General features: G+C 39.0%; 2 protein-coding genes across 2 annotated transcripts; one reads left to right on the forward strand and one right to left on the reverse strand.

Moving 5' to 3' along the window:
* Positions 1 to 425: 425 nt before the first annotated feature.
* LOC123874307 (dolichol-phosphate mannosyltransferase subunit 3) lies at positions 426 to 1,579 on the reverse strand. The gene is made up of 2 exons (XM_045919566.1): positions 1,411 to 1,579; positions 426 to 864 (listed from the first exon to the last, which is right to left on the reverse strand). The coding sequence occupies exon 2, from the start codon at positions 861 to 863 to the stop codon at positions 585 to 587; it is 279 nt and encodes a 92-aa protein (XP_045775522.1). The 5' UTR covers position 864; positions 1,411 to 1,579; the 3' UTR covers positions 426 to 584.
* Positions 1,580 to 2,367: 788 nt separating this feature from the next.
* LOC123874285 (phosphatidylinositol 3-kinase catalytic subunit type 3) lies at positions 2,368 to 21,518 on the forward strand. Its single transcript, XM_045919531.1, has 19 exons — positions 2,368 to 2,599; positions 3,140 to 3,328; positions 3,931 to 4,087; positions 9,974 to 10,111; positions 10,491 to 10,613; positions 11,408 to 11,503; positions 11,992 to 12,167; positions 13,377 to 13,444; positions 13,969 to 14,074; positions 14,751 to 14,857; positions 15,527 to 15,634; positions 15,866 to 15,983; positions 16,311 to 16,513; positions 16,971 to 17,191; positions 17,626 to 17,798; positions 18,388 to 18,626; positions 19,528 to 19,741; positions 20,239 to 20,346; positions 20,833 to 21,518. Exons 1-19 carry the CDS (start codon positions 2,529 to 2,531, stop codon positions 20,954 to 20,956), a joined length of 2,739 nt encoding a protein of 912 aa, XP_045775487.1. The 5' UTR covers positions 2,368 to 2,528; the 3' UTR covers positions 20,957 to 21,518.
* The last annotated feature ends 13 nt before the right edge of the window (positions 21,519 to 21,531 follow it).

Below are 21,531 nucleotides of genomic sequence, written 5' to 3' on the forward strand. Positions count from 1 at the left end.
CTTTACTTATAATAGCCCTTGTCACACTCCAGGTCTTCAACTTTATACTTGCAAAAAATCACATCGATCCATTGAGGCATGATTGGAGGACAAACCAAAATACTTTTGCATTTATAATATTGATAGGGCAGGTTGTTCTTTTTTAAAGGTAAACCAAGCTTTTTGAGCTGGTTCCTCAATTATATCTGTCTACAATCAGACTGGAAAAACTGATACCTCCAACAGAAGTTGTTGAATTACCAAAACTGTTCACTTACGTTTTATTAATACAGTCAGTGTTTTAAAATATCGAAACTATGTTTTAAACAGAATCCCTTTAAAAAATACATTATAAAATGTCTCTCAGCACTATAAAAACAAAATATTAATTAAAGCATTTTTTTTAATTCTGAAAGCATAAATTAAATAAAAATAAACATTATTTTAAAAATGTCAGATAATTATGGCTTACAACAACTTATGTGGGAGGTACCAAAACATTGCCTAGTCTATAATTATTATGGACCATCAATGTAATGGACAAACTTGTATCAGGCAGATCCTAAAAGCTTCTACTGCCTCTTGGATCACATTAGTTGGAATGCCTACCACCTCAATCCTTTTTCGTGCAAGTCTTTCCTTGCCGCTATAATCTCTGCCTGCAGCTCCTTTGCTGCATCCTCACAATTGTTGAAGGTAAATACTCTATATAAGACCATGGTCACAGCATATAGACCAAATAGTATGACAAATACTATAGGGGATACTAGTATAAGAGTCATGTTTTCTTCAATCAATTTGTGTTTAACGTAACCTCCTACAAGGGAATACCATACTGCGAAAACGGCTGAGGTTACTGAGATCCATTCTAAAAGTTTTGTCATGCTGAAAGAAAGCATAGGTAATAATTAGTTACACAGTTTTTATATAGTCCTACTAATAGATGGATGTATGTATGGATGATTGTTACTCTTTCACACAAAAAGTACTGGACGGATTTTGCTGAAATTTGGAATAGAGATAGATTATACCTTGGATTAATACAATCTCTGCTCTGCTTCCGGATTCATTGCTCCGTTGCGACGTGGGTGAAGGACAAACCAACAAACAAACCCATTTCGCAATTTATAATATGGGTACCTAGTGATTTTTTCTGATAATGTTTGTCACTTTGAAACACCTCAGAGGGTTCCAAGTGTGGCCTGTTATTAGAAGCCCAAAAGTTATGCCATTATTTTTGCTTCAGTAATCTAAGTAAAATAGTGACATACTAGGCTTTGTACTTCACTATTATAGGTGAAACTAGAGTCATTTGCAAACGTGTCGTATCAATAAAGTTTTCAGATAAAATTACTATTAAGACGTACAGTAGAAAATCATTTATAGCCTAAAATTATGGATGAAAATTTAAATAAGTTAGAGAATACTTACTTTATGTAACCTTATTGAAAACGCTAATAAATGTGTACAGTGGTAAAATTTCAGACGAGACAATTTTTTCTGAAATTTAAAATTCAATTTGTTCAAATTGTTTCATCAGTATTGCAATTTGTATTTGTTTTCACTTTTAACTTTTAATGTTGACAATTGACAACGACAGGCCACAGGCTTGACAGCATAGATTGACAGCACTGACAGTGACAATGAAATTGAAAACCATAGACTACAAAAACTTACAAATTGTAAATGTCAAATTGACAGGGGGACTTCGTCTGCGATGGCGTTTGCTGGCGCGCGTGCTGTGCTTGTTTGGAGTGTTTTTTTTTTTGTTAAGAGTGGCTGGTTTTTGTGTTAATTGGTGTTTTTTGGTGGTGAAACTGACTGGGAAGCGCTCTAAAGGGGCGCCGCGCGTATGTCGGCGGGCGCCGGCGCAGACGGAGTCCATACTTGTATAAATTCAATAACTTGAAAATATCACAAACTTGACATTGGCTAATCAGAGTAAAGCCAGATTTAAAGAAAAAAAAAATTGACAGCTTCGGGGTTCTTATATAATATGTATTTCTACTATTTTAAACATATTTAATTATTATTTTCATTGTATTTATTGTATTTATTGTATTTACAATATTCTAAAACTATTTACATTGAATTCTTAGCGCCCTGAAGTCTTGGCGACTTGTCTGGGCGCTGCACATTCCTCTAAACATTAACTGAATGATATATTTGTGCGCCCGTATTGTCAAGAAAACCAATACAACTATTTTTGCATAAGTTTCATTTGGAGTCAGACCAGCTACATAAGCAATAATATTATTATGTTGAATAAATAATTGTGCATTTTTATGTTATAAGAATATTTTTTTTAGCAGCTTTTAGTAGAATTTTACCTTGGAGGGTAGCAACACTACATATGTCTGTCAACGTCAGCAAACATGAAATGTCAATGTCAAATATTTCCTTCCCTTTGGGCTTTGAAAATAAGTTTTGATAAAAAAGAAAAGCTGTTTAAGGTTCTAGCAAATAATGCCTACATTTTCACAAATTACATGCAGAATATAAAAGTGCTGTGTAGTCTCATTCATTAGTTACTAGTGTAAGTCAGTAAAATGAACGAAATCGATGATAAATTCTACTATGTGTACAGTTCATCTTTGGATCACAAAGTAGAAATAAAAGTGTGAGTATTGTAGTTTATTAATACTGCAGAATTTTCACACAATGGAAATTGACTAAATCTAGTAGTTAAACTTGCTGGCATGCTTTTCAATTTTTTGGTGCAACCACTTTTGTGACATTGTAATTGTATAAAGCAATCAGCTGTTTGCAAGCTCAGTTCATTTTTAAACTTGAAATATAGCTTAGTTCATTCATTGATTAATTTAGTTTTGCAAATTTTGTCTTCATAGTAAAAATCAAAAGATTCTAATAATAAATTAATCTGGCATTTGAACAGTTACAAATGAGGCTAAGGATTTCATCCTTTTCTTGTATTGTAAGATAAACTAGCTTAGAATTAAATGATACAATTTTCTTTAAAAAATAGTTGAATCCCTCAGATTGACCAGGATCAAACCCTTGACCGCAAAAATAGGAGGCGGAAGTCTTAACCATAAACTAAGCTACAATATAATCTAAGCTATAATTAATCTAGACTAAAATATCATAAGGAAGGCTATCATGGTGTCATAACATAGTAAAATAACTTTTTTTTTCTCAGTGGTACCCTAGAAGGCAAGCGATCAAAGCCAGAGTATGACAAGTTACTATCAGACCCAATGCTCAAATTTTCTGGGCTCTACCAGGAAGGGTGCTCCGACTTGTATGTGACATGCCAGGTGTTGTGTGATGGTGTACCCTTGGCGCTGCCTGTTACTACATCTTATAAGTCCTTTACTAATCGATGGAAGTAAGTATAATAATCAATAACTATCAATAGATCAACATATTTTTTGCATGGGTATAGTTAAGACATGGAAAGTGACAAAGGATACTTTTTGTCCCAGAACATAAAGAGGTTCGCACAAGATTTTAAAAACACCTTAATCCACGTGGACAAAGTCGCGGGCATAAGCTTGTCATACTATATGCTAGCCAATCTAGTCCTCTTAAGGCAGAATGATGGCTAATCTATTCTAATGATAATTAGAATATAGGATTGTCAATAAACAAGTCATCTTTAAAAGTGGGAGAAAAACACAAAATAAACTAAAAAGTGAATGTAATAATTTTACTATCAACTAAAAACTAAAACAAACAAAAACAAAACACCCTTGCCCGAGAGCCGGTCCATGTGCTGCATTTCAAATGATTCTCTGCAGTACATACCACATTTATAATTTACTCCAATGTACCTGCGCAGAAACTTTATTTTTGAATGGCAGTTTAGTCTGTGTGCTTTTTTGCCCAGATAGGTTTTGTCAATATGAGTTATAAAAGTGGGAGTACAAGTGGTAGTGTAAATGTGTGAAATATACCAGTGTAATTATTCTAATTTATCCTTCTTTCCAGCTGGAATGAATGGGTGACCTTACCAGTGTACTATAGCGACCTGCCCCGGAATGCCATCCTAGCTATGACCATCTATGACTGTGCAGGCCCTGGCAAGCTGATGGTGGTGGGGGGCACCACCATATCACTGTTTGGTAAACATGGCATGTTGAGACAGGTACCAAAAATCAGTTTTTTAAATTCCATTGCAAGTTAGCCCTTGACGGCGATCTCACCTGGTGATAAGTGATGATGCAGTCTAACACGGTAGTGAACTAACTTGGAAGGGATATGGCAGTATTTTATCGATTTCTACATGGCATCGTACCATAACGCTAAATCGCTTGGTGGCACGGCCGTAGCCTTCTGCCACACCAGATCAGAGACTTAGAATTTTAGAGATTATAAATTTATAAAATTTCTCTACTGGGAATTAATAACAAGCACTCTTATCATTATTATTATCTGTTTGCAAATTGTACATCTAATAAAAATGATAATTAAGTAGTTAAGTAAAATAACATCGAAATGCTCTTTATATCTAATTAAAAAAAGGTAAAAATGTTCTTATTACCTAGTGATAAGTAAAAAATGTTTGCTTTCGAAAATAACTTAATTTTTGATAGATAACAAAAATAAAGGTTTAGAGAAAAGTAAATAAAAACACTAGATGAACTCAAATATAGACAGATAAAATCATAATAGGTACTGCAGTATCTATGCATAATATGGGCTAGCTTAGAAATCTGCTCATAATCTCTAGACATTTATAATTTCATAGTCGAAATCACCTTATTAACATACTATTTGCATATGTTTATAATTCAATATAGATAAATTCTTTACCGATAAAAATAATACCTATGCCCATAGCGGGACAGTTAAGCATCATCCAAACCTGCGCAACCAAAGCGACTACGATGCGGGAACGTCAGCCTCCCATCCATACTCATCCAAACCTCCATACTAATATTATAAATGCGACTGTCTGTCTGCTAGCTTTTCACGGCCCAATAACCCTTTACCGATTTTGATATAATTTGGTTCAGAGTTAGCTTACATCCCAGGGACGGATATAGGCTACTTTACATCCCGGAAAATTAAAGAATTCCCACGGGATTCTTAAAGACCCGTCTGTTTAACTGATTTATACGAAATTTGGTACAGAGGTACCAAAATTGAAATATTCAACTTCTTATCCCGGAATAGTTCTCACGGGATTTAAAAAAAACTTAAATCTACGCGGAAGAAGTCGCGGGCATCATCTAGTGATATTTAATTGCACATCTACGCAATTACAATGCAATTCGACCGTATCTGCAGAGTCAAAAAAAATGTTAAAATCATTTATCCAAAATAGGTACTGTTGTACACCTTTTGATAGTCAGAATTGTAAGATTTGTAAGATGATATGGTGGTGATAATTAATTACGTAAACCTAAAACTAAAGCTACGAGTCTTCCCGCGTCTAGTGATCAGCAACAGCAACAGCAATCTAGTGATTAGCGATTCGCAATGCGAAGTCGCGTAAGTGTGCACGTATAAATTCTCGTCGTGGACGCTCCCACATCGCGTCCCGCACCCTGCGTTCATGATGCGCAGGTGTAGCCCTGGCTTAAGAATATAAAAAACAATCATTTTTTATTGCCTATGCCAATGACAAGGTGGCGCATATTGCATAAGCTTATGATAATATTAGCTTTATCTCGCGACTGCGTCTCTTTGATTTACCTATGTTTTTAAGACATGATATAAAAAATAGTTTTTTCTGAGTACTTCGTGTGCGTGGATTTGTTTTAAAAATTCCATTGGATTTCTTAAAATCATTTATTAGTGCACTCCTAGGGTTACTCAAGGAATATTTCTCTAGGTGCATCGATTTAGGTTGTGCGTTGTCAGTCAGTCAGTCACGGAACTGTTTTATACAAGGAGTGGGTGATGCCCGCGACTTTATATTAAAAAAACTGGATTTAGGTTTTTAAAAACCTGTGGAATATGTATCTTTGATTTTCCGAGACAAAAAGTAGCCTATGCCACTCTATTCAGACTCAATCCATGCAACAAGATTAAGTTGAAAACTAAAACCCAACTGCGATCGTCTTAATAAACGCTGAAATATTATAGTATAAAATTGTTTTTCTGTCGCTTGGTATGCTTTAATGTTGTAGTAAATTTATATTTATGAACTCAGAATTTTCTCCTCTTTCATTTGACACCCCACTCGATACAATAGCAAAAAAAAAAATTTGGAGACCCCTCACTTTTTTCATGTAATATCAGTTAGGTCAATTTTTTTCGTATAAAATGTAGCCTATGTCACCCGGACCTTTACGACGAATCGATTGACACCTCATTTATCAAAATCGGCCCAGTAGTTTAGGTGCTACGGTGAAACACACAGAATTTGGATACAAACATACATACATATCCCACCAAAAACATTTCATGTAAAATGTTGCCAAGACTCACAAGTTCATAATGCTTTCACTGTTAAAAAGTTATGAGATCTCTAGTAGAGCCAAGCCCCTAGCTGAGCTTAGAATTGCGCTGCCCATGGGACCTATCCCAAGTCCAAAGTATATAGCTCTTAAATGCTCTTGAGTATATCACATTTATAACAATAAAGAACAAATAACTCTACTTACAAGCTCTGATTTTACAAACCCTAAATCTTGGTTAAAAAAGGACGGCTTGGCCGTTTAATGTTCGTGGTACTTTTATCTGCTATGACATTTAAGCCCGGAATAGCTTGTGCGACAATCATGAAGAATAATATAAATTAGTAATTGTCGAACAAACTATTCCTTATGACCTTAATATTATAATATGTTATGACATGTAATAGTTTCACGAACATTAAACGGCCAAGCCGTACTTTTTTAACCAAGATTTAGGGTTTGTAAAATCAGAGCTTGTAAGTAGAGTTATTTGTTCTTTATTGTTATAAATGTGATATACTCAAGAGCATTTAAGAGCTATATACTTTGGACTTGGGATAGGTCCCATGGGCAGCGCAATTCTAAGCTCAGCTAGGGGCTTGGCTCTACTAGAGATCTCATAACTTTTTAACAGTGAAAGCATTATGAACTTGTGAGTCTTGGCAACATTTTACATGAAATGTTTTTGGTGGGATTTCATTTCTTTTTGGCAGGTGCCCTAGATTTTTTTTTTGGATCTATTTTTTGTAGGTACCTACATCATTTTTATGGCCCGCTCTCTATCGTTACCTCTTTTTTTAAAAGCTTTTATTCCACTTGCAATGTATGTAACTATGTTTGTTTGGGTGGAATCTTGCAACTCAATTTTAAAGCAGATATATCAAATTTCAGTCTTTTAGGACTTCAGGAAACACATTTTTTAAATGTACAGACTGGGAAAAGTTTATTTTCCTGTTGTTTGAATGAAATCCCTAGCCTACATACCAAATTTCAGTCTTCTAGGACTTAGGGAAGTACTTTAGAACTTTTGACTAGAGGGGTTTTGAATGGCAATAAATCTGAAACCATAACAGGTAGAGAATTGATACTTGGTACGTTTGATAAGTCTGTCAAGGACATATTATCCTGAAAATATCAGCATTCTAGCGATAGACTTTACAAATAATTTGCTTCCCCCATACGTGGGAGTGGAGGGGGAAAATTTTGAATTTCTTAATTTTCCTGTAGTTTGTATGCAATTTCTAGTGTACACACCAAATTTCAGTCTTCTAGGACTTCGGGAAGTACCCTAGAATTACAGACTAGAAGTTTTGACTGTCAATAAATCTGAAACTATAAAAGCTAGACAATTGATACTCAATGCGTTTAATAAATCTGCCAAGGACATCTTATCCTGAAAATATCAGCATTCTAGCGACAGAATTTACAGATTTGCTTCACCCATAAGAGGCGTAGAGGGGGGGCATTTCCAATTTCTTAATTTTCCTGTAGTTTGTTGTCAATTTCTAGTCTACATACCAAATTTCAGCCTTCTAGGACTTCGGGAAGTACCTTAGAGGTTTTGAGTAGAGGTTTTGATGATCATCAGTGAGGGACGAAATCGGCGTATTTTAGGTATCAATAAATCTGTAACCATAAAAGCTAGATATGTGATACTTGGTATATTTGGTAAATTTGCTGAGGACACCTTATATTGAAAATTTCAGCTTTCTAACGTTATCCAGACCGAAGTTATGGCGGGTCGAAAATACGGCGAAACACTTCGAGAAAAAGGTACGTAGCGCCCCGGCCGCCATTTGGCTCGTCTTGGCGGGGGCACTGCCGTGCCCCCTGATACATACATAGACTGCTAAAATCATAACCCTTCCTTTTAGTTTTGCCGCAGTCGGGTAAAAATCAAGTCGATCCGTTGCTCTGTTGCGGCGTGATTGAAGGACAAACAAACACACTTTCGCATTTATAATGTAGATAGTGATGTAGTTTAAGGCGGGTCCACATTTGCATCACTTTAATGTTCTCATTTTCATTGCGAATGGTATAATTTTATTCCATCTCTCTTTTGACCTACGCGGAATAGAACCTGTTTCCTCGTGCTAAGTAGGTGTAGTGATTATTAATTAGTAGTCGCACTAAGGCACTTGTTCGATCGCCGGAGATTAGCGAGAAATAAATTAAGCTAAAAACTAGAAATGAGAAACTCCACAATCTTGTTTCTTGTTCACAGAATAGCACGAAATTCTTATGTGGTCGACATTCAATCTATTTGAATTCTGAAATTGAAGTCGTGAACTGAAATTGAAGTCTGAACTTTGAAATGCAACTTGCATCTTACTCAGGAATGTTCAGAAAAACGGATACGTTTTTCTGAACATTCCTGATGCGAACCACTAAGGTTTGGAACTTCCTGCCATACCTTCGAAGCGTGTGTAGGCATCTTCTAGCCAAGCGCACTCCAACTTACCTAGATCTCATCGCTTTCCTAAAAGCATGATAATCGTCAAGCGCAAGCCTATCCTACAAAAAAAAGTTGGCGAGCAACAAGAACGTGTTTAGTTGGGATAGTTTTGTCGCTGGGCGATGAGCGAGTGTGCCAGTTTTGATGCGCATTACTCGCACCGATCACCAAGACATACATTTAATTACTGCGCAAACTGCGTGAGTGTTTTGACCGCCAAGAGAGCGTCGCTGAGCGAGTTGTTTACTTTAATATCTCTTGTCGCTGCCACAAATTCGTGGTGAGAGTTTTTCACCCGTTTTATGATTTCATTTTCAGGGCCCTGTTCCGCATTTTAGCGAGAAGCTACCTTACCTTTACCTTTTAAGTCAGTTAAGGAAGAAGTATAGTCTAAGTATAGGATAGTCGCTTTAGTCGGTGGGACAACTGCCTTAATCGCGAAGTTCAGAGAGTTCGTCAAAAATTAATTAATCATTAATGAATGCTACATATTAACATAATTATTGCTTGAGATAATATAGTTTGTTTACCAGATGATTTAACCATAGCGTATGATATTAAAGTGGGGTAACTATATTCTGAGACACTGAGTCAGTGCTCTTTTATCATTTCCACAGAACAGTGGGACCTCTAAAGTAGTAAACAGTGGAATCTTTTATTTTTGTATCATGCGTGTTACGAAATGCGTGTGAAGTTAACTATGCCTGGATAGTGATACTTCCATACTACCACGACAAGATACGATTTTCTAATGAAGTCAGAGGATTGTCTCGGTTTGTTCCTGAATCGCCAAAGAGTCAAATATTAGGTTAGGAGTGACGTGAAATCATGGAATTAGGAAGTTCCTACTTCGTAGGTACATCGTATATATTCTTTCTAATCGTGAAATCAAAGATACCTAGTCATTTCCTAGCCTACCTAGCGTCAAATGTAGGTAGCTTTTGACGCCTGTGTAGGTGAAGCCTGGACTTTTTTTTACAAGTTTCATAACTCGTGAACTATGGTGCGTGGTGTGGTGAAGTGCTATTAATTTATCTGCTAATTCAAGCTCCACATTAAATAGTAAATAAATGGCTGTAACATGGGGAACTCATCCTCAAAAACCCCTGTTACCCCATTTTACAAAAAATGGTTCGCCCACATCGCGAGTAAATTTCGTGTTCTGAAAAAGGGCATGTTCGACCTCCGCGTGTGGCCCGGCGTGGAGGGCAGCGAGAAGACGCCGGGCAAGGCGCCTGATACCGGCAAAGAGCAGATGCAGAGGCTGGCCAAGCTTGCCAAGAAGCACAGGAACGGACACATACCGAAAGTGAGTGATCCCACTTCTGATTATAAACATTACAATACTACAATTAACAAATTCTCTAACTAAATTGTTAGCTAGACTGCAAAATAAAGAGGACTTTTTGCTCCATTAGGTTTATTACTTACTAGAGGATGCCCGCGGCTTCGCCCGCGTGGATTTCGGTTTTTAAAATCCCGCAGAAACTCTTTGATTTTCCGGAATAAAAAGTAGCCGGGATGTAGCCCATGTCTGTACTAAACATCAAAATCGGTTCAGCGGTTGGGCCGTGAAAACGTAGTAGACAGACAGACAGATACACATTCGCATTGATAATATTAGTATGGATTACTTATATTTAATTGAAGTTTCCAAGAAAAAATAATCCGAGACTGTCTATTTCCAGGTAGACTGGCTCGACAGGCTGACTTTCAGGGAGATCGAAATGATCAACGAGAAGGAGAAGAGGAGTTCCAACTACATGTATCTGATGATCGAATTCCCCACTGTTCAAATAGACGGCATTGACGTGAGTTGTCATCACGCACTTACATTTATCATTTTGTGTTCCGCCCATTGCCATTTTTAACCCCCGACCCAAAAAGAGGGGTGTTATAAGTTTGACGTGTGTATCTGTGTGTCTGTGTATCTGTGTATCTGTCTGTGGCACCATAGCGCCTAAACTAATGAACCGATTTTAATTTAGTTTTTTTTGTTTGAAAGGTGACTTGATCGAGAGTGTTCTTAGCTATAATCCAAGAAAATCGGTTCGGCCGTTTGAAAGTTATCAGCTCTTTTCTAGTTACTGTAACCTTCACTTGTCGGGGGTGTTATAAATTTTTAATTTACACTTGTAGCTTCGCAACCCTATGTCGGTTACTCTGGTCCTCCTATGTTTTTTTTTAATTATATAGACTAGCGCTTGACTGTAATCAGACATGCTAGCAAGTGATGATGCAGGCTAAGATGGAGCGCGCTTGCTAGAAGTTGCCTATTCACTCTTGACTTGAAGGTACCCATATTAAAAGTGGGAGGGAAAACTGATGCCGGATGCGTTCCATATCCTAGCGATTAGAAACGAGGAAGCAAATCGCTTCGTACGTGTTCGCGAAATTTCGACTACGTACCGATGCAGACTTTGACGATGCCTGGCAGTACGATGGTAGAAAGGTGAAGGAAAGGAAGATTTGATCACGTGAAACTCGAAACATAACTCCATCGCCCGCTAAGTAACTCAGAACTTCCCTATAATCTAGTTTGATAGTACATATTTTCACCTTTTTCAACATAAAAAATGTTGTATAGGTACCTATTTTTTTTCAGCATGCGGTTGTATATTACGAGCAAGACGGCGATGAAATGTATCAGTTCAGATCTCAGGCAGAAATCGTCACCGTTCCAGACTACGAAATATTACAGGTATTTTGACATCCATTGAGAGAATTAATTATACCTAGGTGATGCCCGCGACTTCGCCCGCGTGGATTAAATGTTATTTAAATCCCATGGGAACTCTTTGATTTTCTGGGATAAAGGTTGCATATATGTCAATTTTAAGGATGCAAGCTACCTCTGCATCATTTTTCATATGAATCGGTTAAACGGATGGGCCTTTAAGGATCCCATAGGAATTTTTTGATTTTCCGGGATAAAAGTAGCCTATATCCTTTCCCTGGGTGTGAGCTAACTCTGTACCTTTCATCAAAATCGGTTACTGTTGGGCAGTGAAAAGCTTGCAATCAGTCAGTCAGACAGACAGACACACTTTCGCATTTATAATATTAGTATGGATATTGATTATAATAACGAATTTTTAAAAAGCATACCAACCATACTTGTTGTCTTTAGACTGCTGCGAAAATTTTGCTAGTTTTGTGATGACAAAGAATGGTGTTATTTGTCGTCAGGAAAACCTGGTAGAGAGCAAGCAGCACCGTCTAGCTCGCTCCTTACGCTGCGCAGTCCCCGGCCGTGATGCTAAGCCGTCCGCGGCCGAGCGCGACCAACTCACCGCGCTACTATCCGCGCCCGCGGCTTTGCACGCGATATGCGCTGACGACCAGGACCTCATCTGGAAATACCGGTAACATTCACACTCACCACTACCCAAAATACCCAATGAGCCGGTTTAAGTTTTCAAAACGCCAGGAGTATAGTGCCTATATTTTGAGATTTCATTCGCTCTACAGTGTACCCCCGGTTATCCGGCCCCTGTCTAATCCGGCACCCCCTGTAATCCGACATGTCTATATTATTATTGAATTTACTAAATTTGACATACATAGTGAAGTATGATTTGTACTTCAGAGTATGTATAACATATAGAATCTTATCATTGGATCTATAGTTTGTCGGATTACAAGGTACTCTTTTGTAAAAATCCGGACTTAGGGGGTTTAAGGCAGTACTCTATAATGCGACAAATTCGATAATTCGACAATGTCCTGCAAAACGTTTGTCGGATTACCGGGGGTCCACTGTATTCGTTTTAGCTCTATGTGTCAATTGCCATGTCATTTGACACGACTGTTGATACCTAGCTAAAATGGAAAGAGAGATCTCAAATGTATGCATTATATTTAGCATGCACTAGAGGATGCCCGCGACTTCGTCCGCGCGGATTTAGGTTTTTAAAGATGCCGTGGGAACTGTTTGACTTTCCGGGATAAAAAGTTGCCTATGTCAATTACAGGGACGTAAGCTACCTCGATACGTAAGCTACCTCGATACCAAATTTCATACAAATCGGTTAAGCGGATGGGCTTTTAGGAATACCGTGGGAACTCTTTAATTTTGCGGAATAAAAAGTAGCTTATGCCCGTCCCCGGGATATAAGCTGACCCTGTACCAAATTCCGTCAGAATCGGTGAAACTGTTGGGCCGTGAAAAGGTAGCAGACAGACAGACAGACACACTTTCGCATTTATAATATTAGTATGGATTGTGACGGCGAATGACCACATTTTCCACACACGCAACATGCCTGAAAATAATCTGCCAACATAGGCTTTACACAAGGCGTCCAAGTGTCGAGCACAAAATCACCCACAGCGCAAGTTTAAATTAGGTAAGAGGCGGAGTTTTTTTTATGATATCAACTAGCGTGCATTGTGACAGTGGATGACGAATTTTTAGTTGAAAGTCTAAATACCAATTTTTTTATAGATACAGCTTGAAAAATTACAGACTTTCTATAAACTTTCATCCACTATTTAGATTCTTTAAGTTGAGGGAAAATTTTCAAAAATTATATCATGTATGTATAATGTATATTGTATATTCTAATTTCCAGATTTTACCTTTCATCCCATCGTCGAGCGCTGACTAAATTCCTTGCGTGCGTCAACTGGAATCGACCAGGTATGGAAATTAAATGGAAATTTTATTCCAAAATTGTGCCATACGCTCAAATATTAACAATCATCATCATCATCATCGTCGTCGTCGTCGTTAACTGATAGACATCCACATAGATGATTCCTGGACATAGGGCTCTTTATAGGAACTTCCAAACTTATCCAAAATTGGCCCAGTAGTTTAGGCGCTACGGTGGAACACTCAGTATCTGGATACAAACATACATACATACATACTGATGGAGTGTTAGGCATAGGTTCAAATTAGGTGCTTTGTATGAATAAAACCACGAAAATGACTTGAGGCACACACTATAATTATTATGGAAAGCGAAAGGCACGTGTTTACGAATGCAAGAGAGTAAAAAATAATAGGCTGACTGTCATACGTTACAGATTAAGTTTTTTTTGGTATTGCCAACACATACATCGACTGCTAAAATCATAACCCTTCCTTTTGGCTCTGCCGCAGTCGGCTAAAAAATGTAAGCAAATTATATAGGTTTTCATATATGATACTTTCCACAGGCGAGGTGCGGCAGGCGTTGGCCATGATGAAGCAGTGGGCGCCCATGGATGTGGAAGACGCGTTAGAACTCCTCACCCCTAAGTTCACGCATCCTTCCGTCAGAAAGTAAGTAAAGTACATCGTCAAGCAATACACAGCAGCGGCGAGAGAGGAGCAGCTCGCTCCAGCAATGCGAGGGACTTCAGTTATTTTTATACATGGCAAAACATCGTATATCAAATCTTTGAAAAGAGCAACCGCCGAGTTTCTTGCTGGTTCTTCTCGGTAGGCAAGGCATTCCGAACCAGTGGTAGATGCTCTTGGCGATTCAAAAATACTTGTAAAAGAAATATTTTGAATTCGAATTTGAATTTAGATGTCCACTACTGGAAATAGGTCTTGTAGGGACGCCACGGGGTTCACCATCCAGGGGCTCCCGAAGACTTGTCTGATGTCGTCTTGTCTGATCCTTCGCCGGCTTCCACAAGGTGGACCTAGTGGGAGTCGGCGAAGGATTGATCATGATTCTTCTTCTTCGTCGTGACACTCTTAGCAGAGCGGTCGTGGTCATCAAGAAGCAACGTTTTTGAGGGCAGATGCTATACGCCTCACGAGCATTCGCCACTTCTCCCTGCTGGTTGACAGCTTGGTGTGAGGGAACGCCCACAGCAGACTTAATTTGGTCGGCCCATCACATGGTTCTTCTTCTCTCTGGGCTGGTTTCCACACTTAAACGTTTCCGTCTGTTGTGCGTGGTGCCCATGGTTATGATCATGATTATGACGATATAATATTTTTCCAGGTATGCAATATCGCGCCTGAAGCAAGCTCCGGATGAAGATTTACTTTTGTATCTCTTACAATTGGTGCAAGCCTTGAAATACGAAGACTACATGGAAATACATGATGGTAAGTCTAAGTTTCCTTCCTCTTTCTGTAGGAGGTTTTAGTAAGTATTTTTCCATACGTCAAGAATTTCCTACATGATATTAATAGAAATTACTTGATAGTTTCAAACTGCAGACGAGGCCCTTTAAGGCAGATCTATGAAGTGTACTTTGACTTGCTCAGACGTAAGACACTGTTAAAACGAGACAACGTTACAACCCTCACATCGATCTGTCTCGTTTTAACTCTGACTTAAGTCTAAGCAAAGTCAAAAAACGCTCTAAAGATCTGCACCTGAGTGTACACTAGTATAAATTAGATGTTTTAGATACACGTGACATTATTAAAAAAAAGCGCATTTCTTCCCAAATATTTAAAAATTGAACAAAACCATACCCGGTCGAATTGGCAAAAATTAGTGTGGATATTTTACATAAACGCAATTTTTAAGTTCTTTAATAAAAATATGTAGGTACTTAGTTCATCGAAAGAAGAAATATTTTATTTTTCTTGACAATTTTAGTGTACAATTTATTGTCGTTGGCCAATTACTGTACAAACATTTATGTAATTTTTTTGTGAGCTTCTTTAAAATGAGAGAAGAGCACTATACAAGTTTCGGTCAAGTTGAGTTGCCAATTATAATTTTTATCATCTCGCTCTTGTGGTAAAAATGACAATTTTTCCCAGAATACGCTAGGATATGTGGCAAAGAGGTGGCAGTGTACTCCGACTCGGAAGGGAAGCTGTTGCAAAGTGGACACCGCGGCAGCCAGGCCAGTCTACTGTCCACTTCAGGTATATATTATGTACTACAACTCCACTTCAGGTATATATTATGTACTACAACTCCACTTCAGATATATATTATGTACTACAATCATCTTCATTTTAAGGCTTTAGCTAAACGGGCGTAATTTTTTGAGTTGTGAGTCGCGTAATATACGCTGTATTACCTACATGAGTTAATACATGTTTCATACATGAGTTAATGTATAAAAGAACGATAATATTCAAAGTATTTTTCAGTGTTGACAGCGAGTGAGATGACGTCATCAACCACAAGTCGCCACTCGGACACCGCGATAGAGGAATCTACCGCGGTCACTGAAAGTGTTATTGGCAGTGACGCTAATGATGAGTATAGGTAAGTGACTTAAAGATAACGTGTTACTGTTAACTCCTTTAAGACGCTGGACTGACGACCTTCAGAAGGTAGTGGGAAGTGGGTGGATGAGGAAGGCGTAGGGCCATGTGTCCATTAGTGGACGCAACAACAACATTCTGATTGATTGATTGATTAACTCTTTATATGGCAGGGAAAGGTTGTCCAAATCATACGAAGGGTTCTAGAGTTATAGCAATGAAGTAACTCACAACACACAAACTAGATGGCGCCACAGGGTCTTCAATCTCTTGTCATATATTCTTAATCGCGCTAACGAAGTTTTATCAGACGTCCGCTCTCCCCCAGCGATTCAGTGGAGCCAGCTGAAGAGCGACTAAGCCTGGCCAGCTTCCTGATCGCGCGCGCCTGCCACAACAGCGTCGTCGCCAACTACTTGTACTGGTACTTGCTCATCGAGTGCGAAGACAGCGACACTGGCGCGCGCGACCTGGCCGCCAGATCCATGTACCTCGCCGTTATGAGGACCTTCTCACACCAGCTCGCTAAAGGTGAGGAGTTCTTGACAGTATAATCACACTATCACACTTCACACTAATATTATAAGGGCGAAAGTTTGTGTGAAAGAATGTGTGTTTATATGTTTGTTACTCTTTCACGCAAAAACTATTGAACGGATTTGGCTGAAATTCAGAATGGACGTAGATTATACCACGGATTGACACATAGGCTTCTTTTTATCCCGGAAAATATAAGAGTTCCCCCGGGATTTTTGAAAACCTGTATCCACGCGAACGAAGTCGCGGGCATCGTTGTATGTCTGTCTGTACATCTGTCGTGTCTGTCAAGAAAACCTATAGGGTACCCGTGGACCTAAAGTGAAATTGAAGAAATGCATTTTTACTTCACTTATCGATCGAATAAAATTCTAGTGAATTTTTTGGTAGCTTATTATCAAATAAAGACACTTTTCAAAAAGGGGTAAAATACCCTATTTGCTGTTACTAGGCAAAGCAGAATTGGTGCGCACACGCAGCTTCCTGGCCCGGCAACAAGTGTTCATCGACAAGCTCGTGGCTCTAGTCAAGCGAGTTGCCCGCGAGAGCGGCAACCGCAACAAGAAGGCTGAGAGATTGCAGCAATTGCTAGCCGACCCGGACGCGTTCAAGTTCAACTTCGCCAACTTCGAGCCCGTGCCCTTCCCGCTCGACCCTAATGTTAACATCAAGGTGCGTATATGACGTCATCGTCTTCCTGTATCTCTATCCTTTTCTGTTGCTTAGAAACATTGTTCCGTAAAGCGAGACAGATTGCTTTGAAAAAACCGGCCAGATATGAGTCAGACTCGCGCACCGAGGGTTCCGTACTCGTGTATTTTTTTGCACTATAAATCAAAAGATATTATGCATAAAAATAAATAAATAGGTATAACCACAAATTCACGGTTTTCGGACTATTCCTTTACTTGTGTTATAAAGTGGTTAGATTCTATCTTCTAGACTATATGATTCTAGGCATAACAGACAGACAAACGGACAACAAAGTGATCCTATAGGTAAGTAAGGGTTCCGTTTTTCCTTTTGAGGTACGGAACCCTAAAATACTCTTTTTTTTAAATCTCTACCGCCTATACTTTTTCAATTGATTGATAAATCACCTCCAGGGTATAGTGGCGAAGAAAGCCAGCCTGTTCAAGTCGGCGCTGATGCCGTGCAAACTGACCTTCTTGACGAGTGAGGGAATGGAGTACGAAGCCATCTTCAAGCACGGAGACGACCTGAGGCAAGACCAACTCATACTGCAGATGATCACGCTTATGGACAAATTGCTGAGGAGGTAAGGACTGGCCTCTCTTATCTAGCTTCATATGTCAACTGATGTCAAAAGTATGGTTCAACCACCTTTAAGTTAAAAACTTCCCACACATCATTGTAATAATTGTAGATAATAATTAACGTAAGAGTCGAAATCTCGTTCTCTTAGTCGAGTTGTATGCGGAAGGATCTAGGAAATTTCGTATTCTTAGGGCCGGGGCATATATTATGGCGGAGCGCAACGCAGAGCATTTTTCACAATCAAAATATTATAGACACTGTCCTCATTGAAATAATATCTAAAATCAATTGTGCATCCGTGCGGATACTTGCGCATCCGCGCGCAGTCCCGCGCGTGCTCGCGCATTCTCTGGTAGAAATTCGCGTAATGTGTCACGCGATTAGAAAACTTCGCGGGCATGCTCTGCGCTGCGCTCCGCCATATGGGCGGCGGCCCTTAACTGTAACAATTAACATAGTTTAGTTTAATAATAGACCCTGTCACAAAAATGGTTTAAAACTGACTGTTTTAAATGACCAAAACTTTGGCTAGTTCACCAAGAGGTGTTAATCGATGGGAGCTCAATAGTCAAATTGCGTTTTATTTTCAGGGAAAACCTAGATCTAAAATTGACACCATACAAAGTCCTAGCGACCAGCTCAAAGCACGGTTTTCTACAATTCATCGAATCTGTAACAGTGGCCGAGGCTTTAGCAACTGAAGGCAGTATACAGAACTTCTTTAGGAAGTACAACCCGTGCGAAGGCGCACCTTATGGCATAAAGCCTGACACCATGGACACTTATATACGGAGCTGTGCTGGTTACTGCGTTATTACGTATTTGTTGGGTGAGTATTTCAATTAGAAACAAATGATTTAAAAAGTTTTCAAAAAACCTCCGACTGTGGTTAACACCTTACTTTGAATATTGGAAATTCTAACTATTTGTTCATGAACACATTTTTTTGTGATGTAACCACAAATATCACTGTTTTCGAATATTTTCCTTTTCTCGGGCTATAAGACCTATCTACCTACTAAACATGATTCTAGGTCAACAGGAAGTATTCTATAGGTTATCTTGACAGACAAGACAGACAGACTGACGTACAGAAAGGCAGACAGACAACAAAGTGATCCTATAAGGGTTCCTTTTTTCTTTTTGAGGTACGGAACCCTAAAACAGTCAAGTGCGAGCCGGACTCGCAACCGAAGGGTTCCGTACCATCGCACAACACTTTTTCATTTTTTTGTGACGTCCACAAATTCATGGCCTATCTGCCAAATTTCATGATTGTAGGTCAAAGAAAAGTACCCTATAGGTTATGATTCACTTGACAGGTCTTGACAGACACACCAGGAAACGAACTGGATAATAAAATTCCTCTTATGTCACACTAGGACTCGAGAGGATTTTTTCCACATTGTGTCACAGTGATACCCATGGGAGTGTGACTTAACGGGAACCAAAGGGGTATAGGTTTAATAAAAACTGTTACAAACCTTCCAGGTTAGCCCGCTTCCATCTTAGACTGCATCATCACATACCACCAGGTGAGATTGCAGTCAAAAGCTTACTTGTGTCAGAATAAAAAAAACCTGTTACTGGTTAACATGATTGCAGCCAAGCGCTGGTGTTTAAAAGAGGAGAGAGAGAGAAGGTCTCAGATTTCGACAATCAAAAGGAGTACAATTGTACCTACTTCGAATAAATAATTTTGATTTTGAAGATGTTTTGGCATGTTTCAGGAGTTGGAGACCGCCATTTGGACAACCTGTTGCTGACAAAGGCAGGTGCTCTGTTCCACATTGACTTCGGCTATATCCTGGGCCGAGACCCCAAGCCGCTGCCGCCGCCCATGAAGCTCAGCAAGGAGATGGTGGAAGCCATGGGTGGAGTCCACTCTGAACACTACCATGAGTTCCGTAAATTGTGCTACACAGCATTCCTGCATTTGAGAAGGTAAGTTCCTCGTTCTTGATGACTGGTCACTAAAAGAGCCTCGATAGCTCAACGGTTGAGGAGCGGACTGAATTTCGAAAGGTTGGCGGTTCAAACCCCACCAATTGCACTATTGTCGTACCCACTCCTGGCACAAGCTTTACGCTTAGTTAGAGGGGAACTAATACTCTCCGTATTAGTCATGATTAGCATGGCTAATATTCTTTAAAAAAAATTCAGATATAAGTTAGCCCTTGACTGCAATCTCACCCAGTGGCAAGTAATGATGCAATCCGAGATGGAAGCAGGCTAACCTGGAAGTGGTATGGCAGTTTTATTAAACCCATACTCGTTTGGTCTCTACACGGCATCGTACCGGAACGGTAATTCGCTTGGCGGCACGGTAATTCGCTTGGCGGCACGGTTTTGCCGGTATGGTGATAACTAGCCACGGCCGAAGCCTCCCACCAGACTAGACCAGAAACTTCGAAATTTAGATACCTTTTTATTTTCCACAGACACGCCAATCTGGTACTGAACCTGTTCTCGCTGATGACTGACGCGTCGGTGCCCGACATAGCTCTGGAACCCGACAAAGCCGTCAAGAAAGTGCAGGACAAACTAAGGTAAAGACTTAGTCAAATACTAGCTGCGCCCCGCGGTGTTACCCACGATGAATAAGTTTGTACACTTAAAAATTATTTGAACTGAATTTTCTAAGAGAAACTTGGAATAGCAGCCTATGTGCTAATCCAGGGTATAATGAATGAATAAATTAATATACTTTTATTGAAAAAACATACAAAGCAAAACAAAATATAGGCAGGTAGGTACAATTTGGCAGCCTTATCGATACCTAGTGATCTCTTCCAGGCAACTAGGACATAATATATTTGAGCCTCGATAGCTCAATGGTTGAGGAGCGGACTGAATTCCGAAAGGTCGGCAGTGCAAACCCCACCCGTTGCACTATTGTCGTACCCACTCCTGGCACAAGCTTTACGCTTAAATGGAGGGGAAAGGGGAGTATTAGTCATGATTAGCATGGTTAATATTCTTTAAAAAAAAAAAAACAAAAACAAAGATGTTCTAACCGATTGTTACCTTCACAGGCTGGACCTGGGAGACGAGGAAGCCGTTCATTACCTGCAGAACCTTCTGGATATGTCCGTCACAGCCGTCATGGCCGTGCTGGTGGAACAGTTCCACAAGTTCGCTCAGTACTGGAGGAAATAGTTCATTGTTTCCTATCATATACAGGGTGTAACAGAACGCTAGCAAAAACGTGATAGTACTGATGATTACTGATAAGATACCATAGAAAAAACTACGAAAAAAGATGAAAATCTGGTATTTGTTGAAAGTTCACAATATATTGCAAATAAAACATGTGACTGACGCTAGAGGTCAACGAACGTTCCGTAAAAAGGTCACTCAAAGTCAATGCCGCGTAATTGGGGATTGACCCGAGGCTTGCACGCTATACAATGCGGGTTTGAAAAATACTAAAACTACGAGATAAGGCAAATGGTTATTGGCATAAGATTGTGTTAAGGTAGTATAATAATGACGCTAAGGTTTAGCTTTCTAGCTACACCCTGTATTTCTTGTATTCATATTTATTTATTCTGTGGTCTAACGAGATTTCCGTGGTATATTCAGAGACAGAAAATTAGTAGAGGCGCCCTAATCTTTATGTATATATTCCTTTTCCAAAAAAATGTATTATTGAAGAAATTATAAATTAAACTTGACATAGATTTAAGTAAATTTCTAATTTTTTACTGTGATATTTAAAAATAAAATATTTT

This window comes from Maniola jurtina, chromosome 18 (genome assembly GCF_905333055.1).
Source record: "Maniola jurtina chromosome 18, ilManJurt1.1, whole genome shotgun sequence".
NCBI classification, from domain to species: Eukaryota; Metazoa; Arthropoda; class Insecta; order Lepidoptera; family Nymphalidae; genus Maniola; species Maniola jurtina.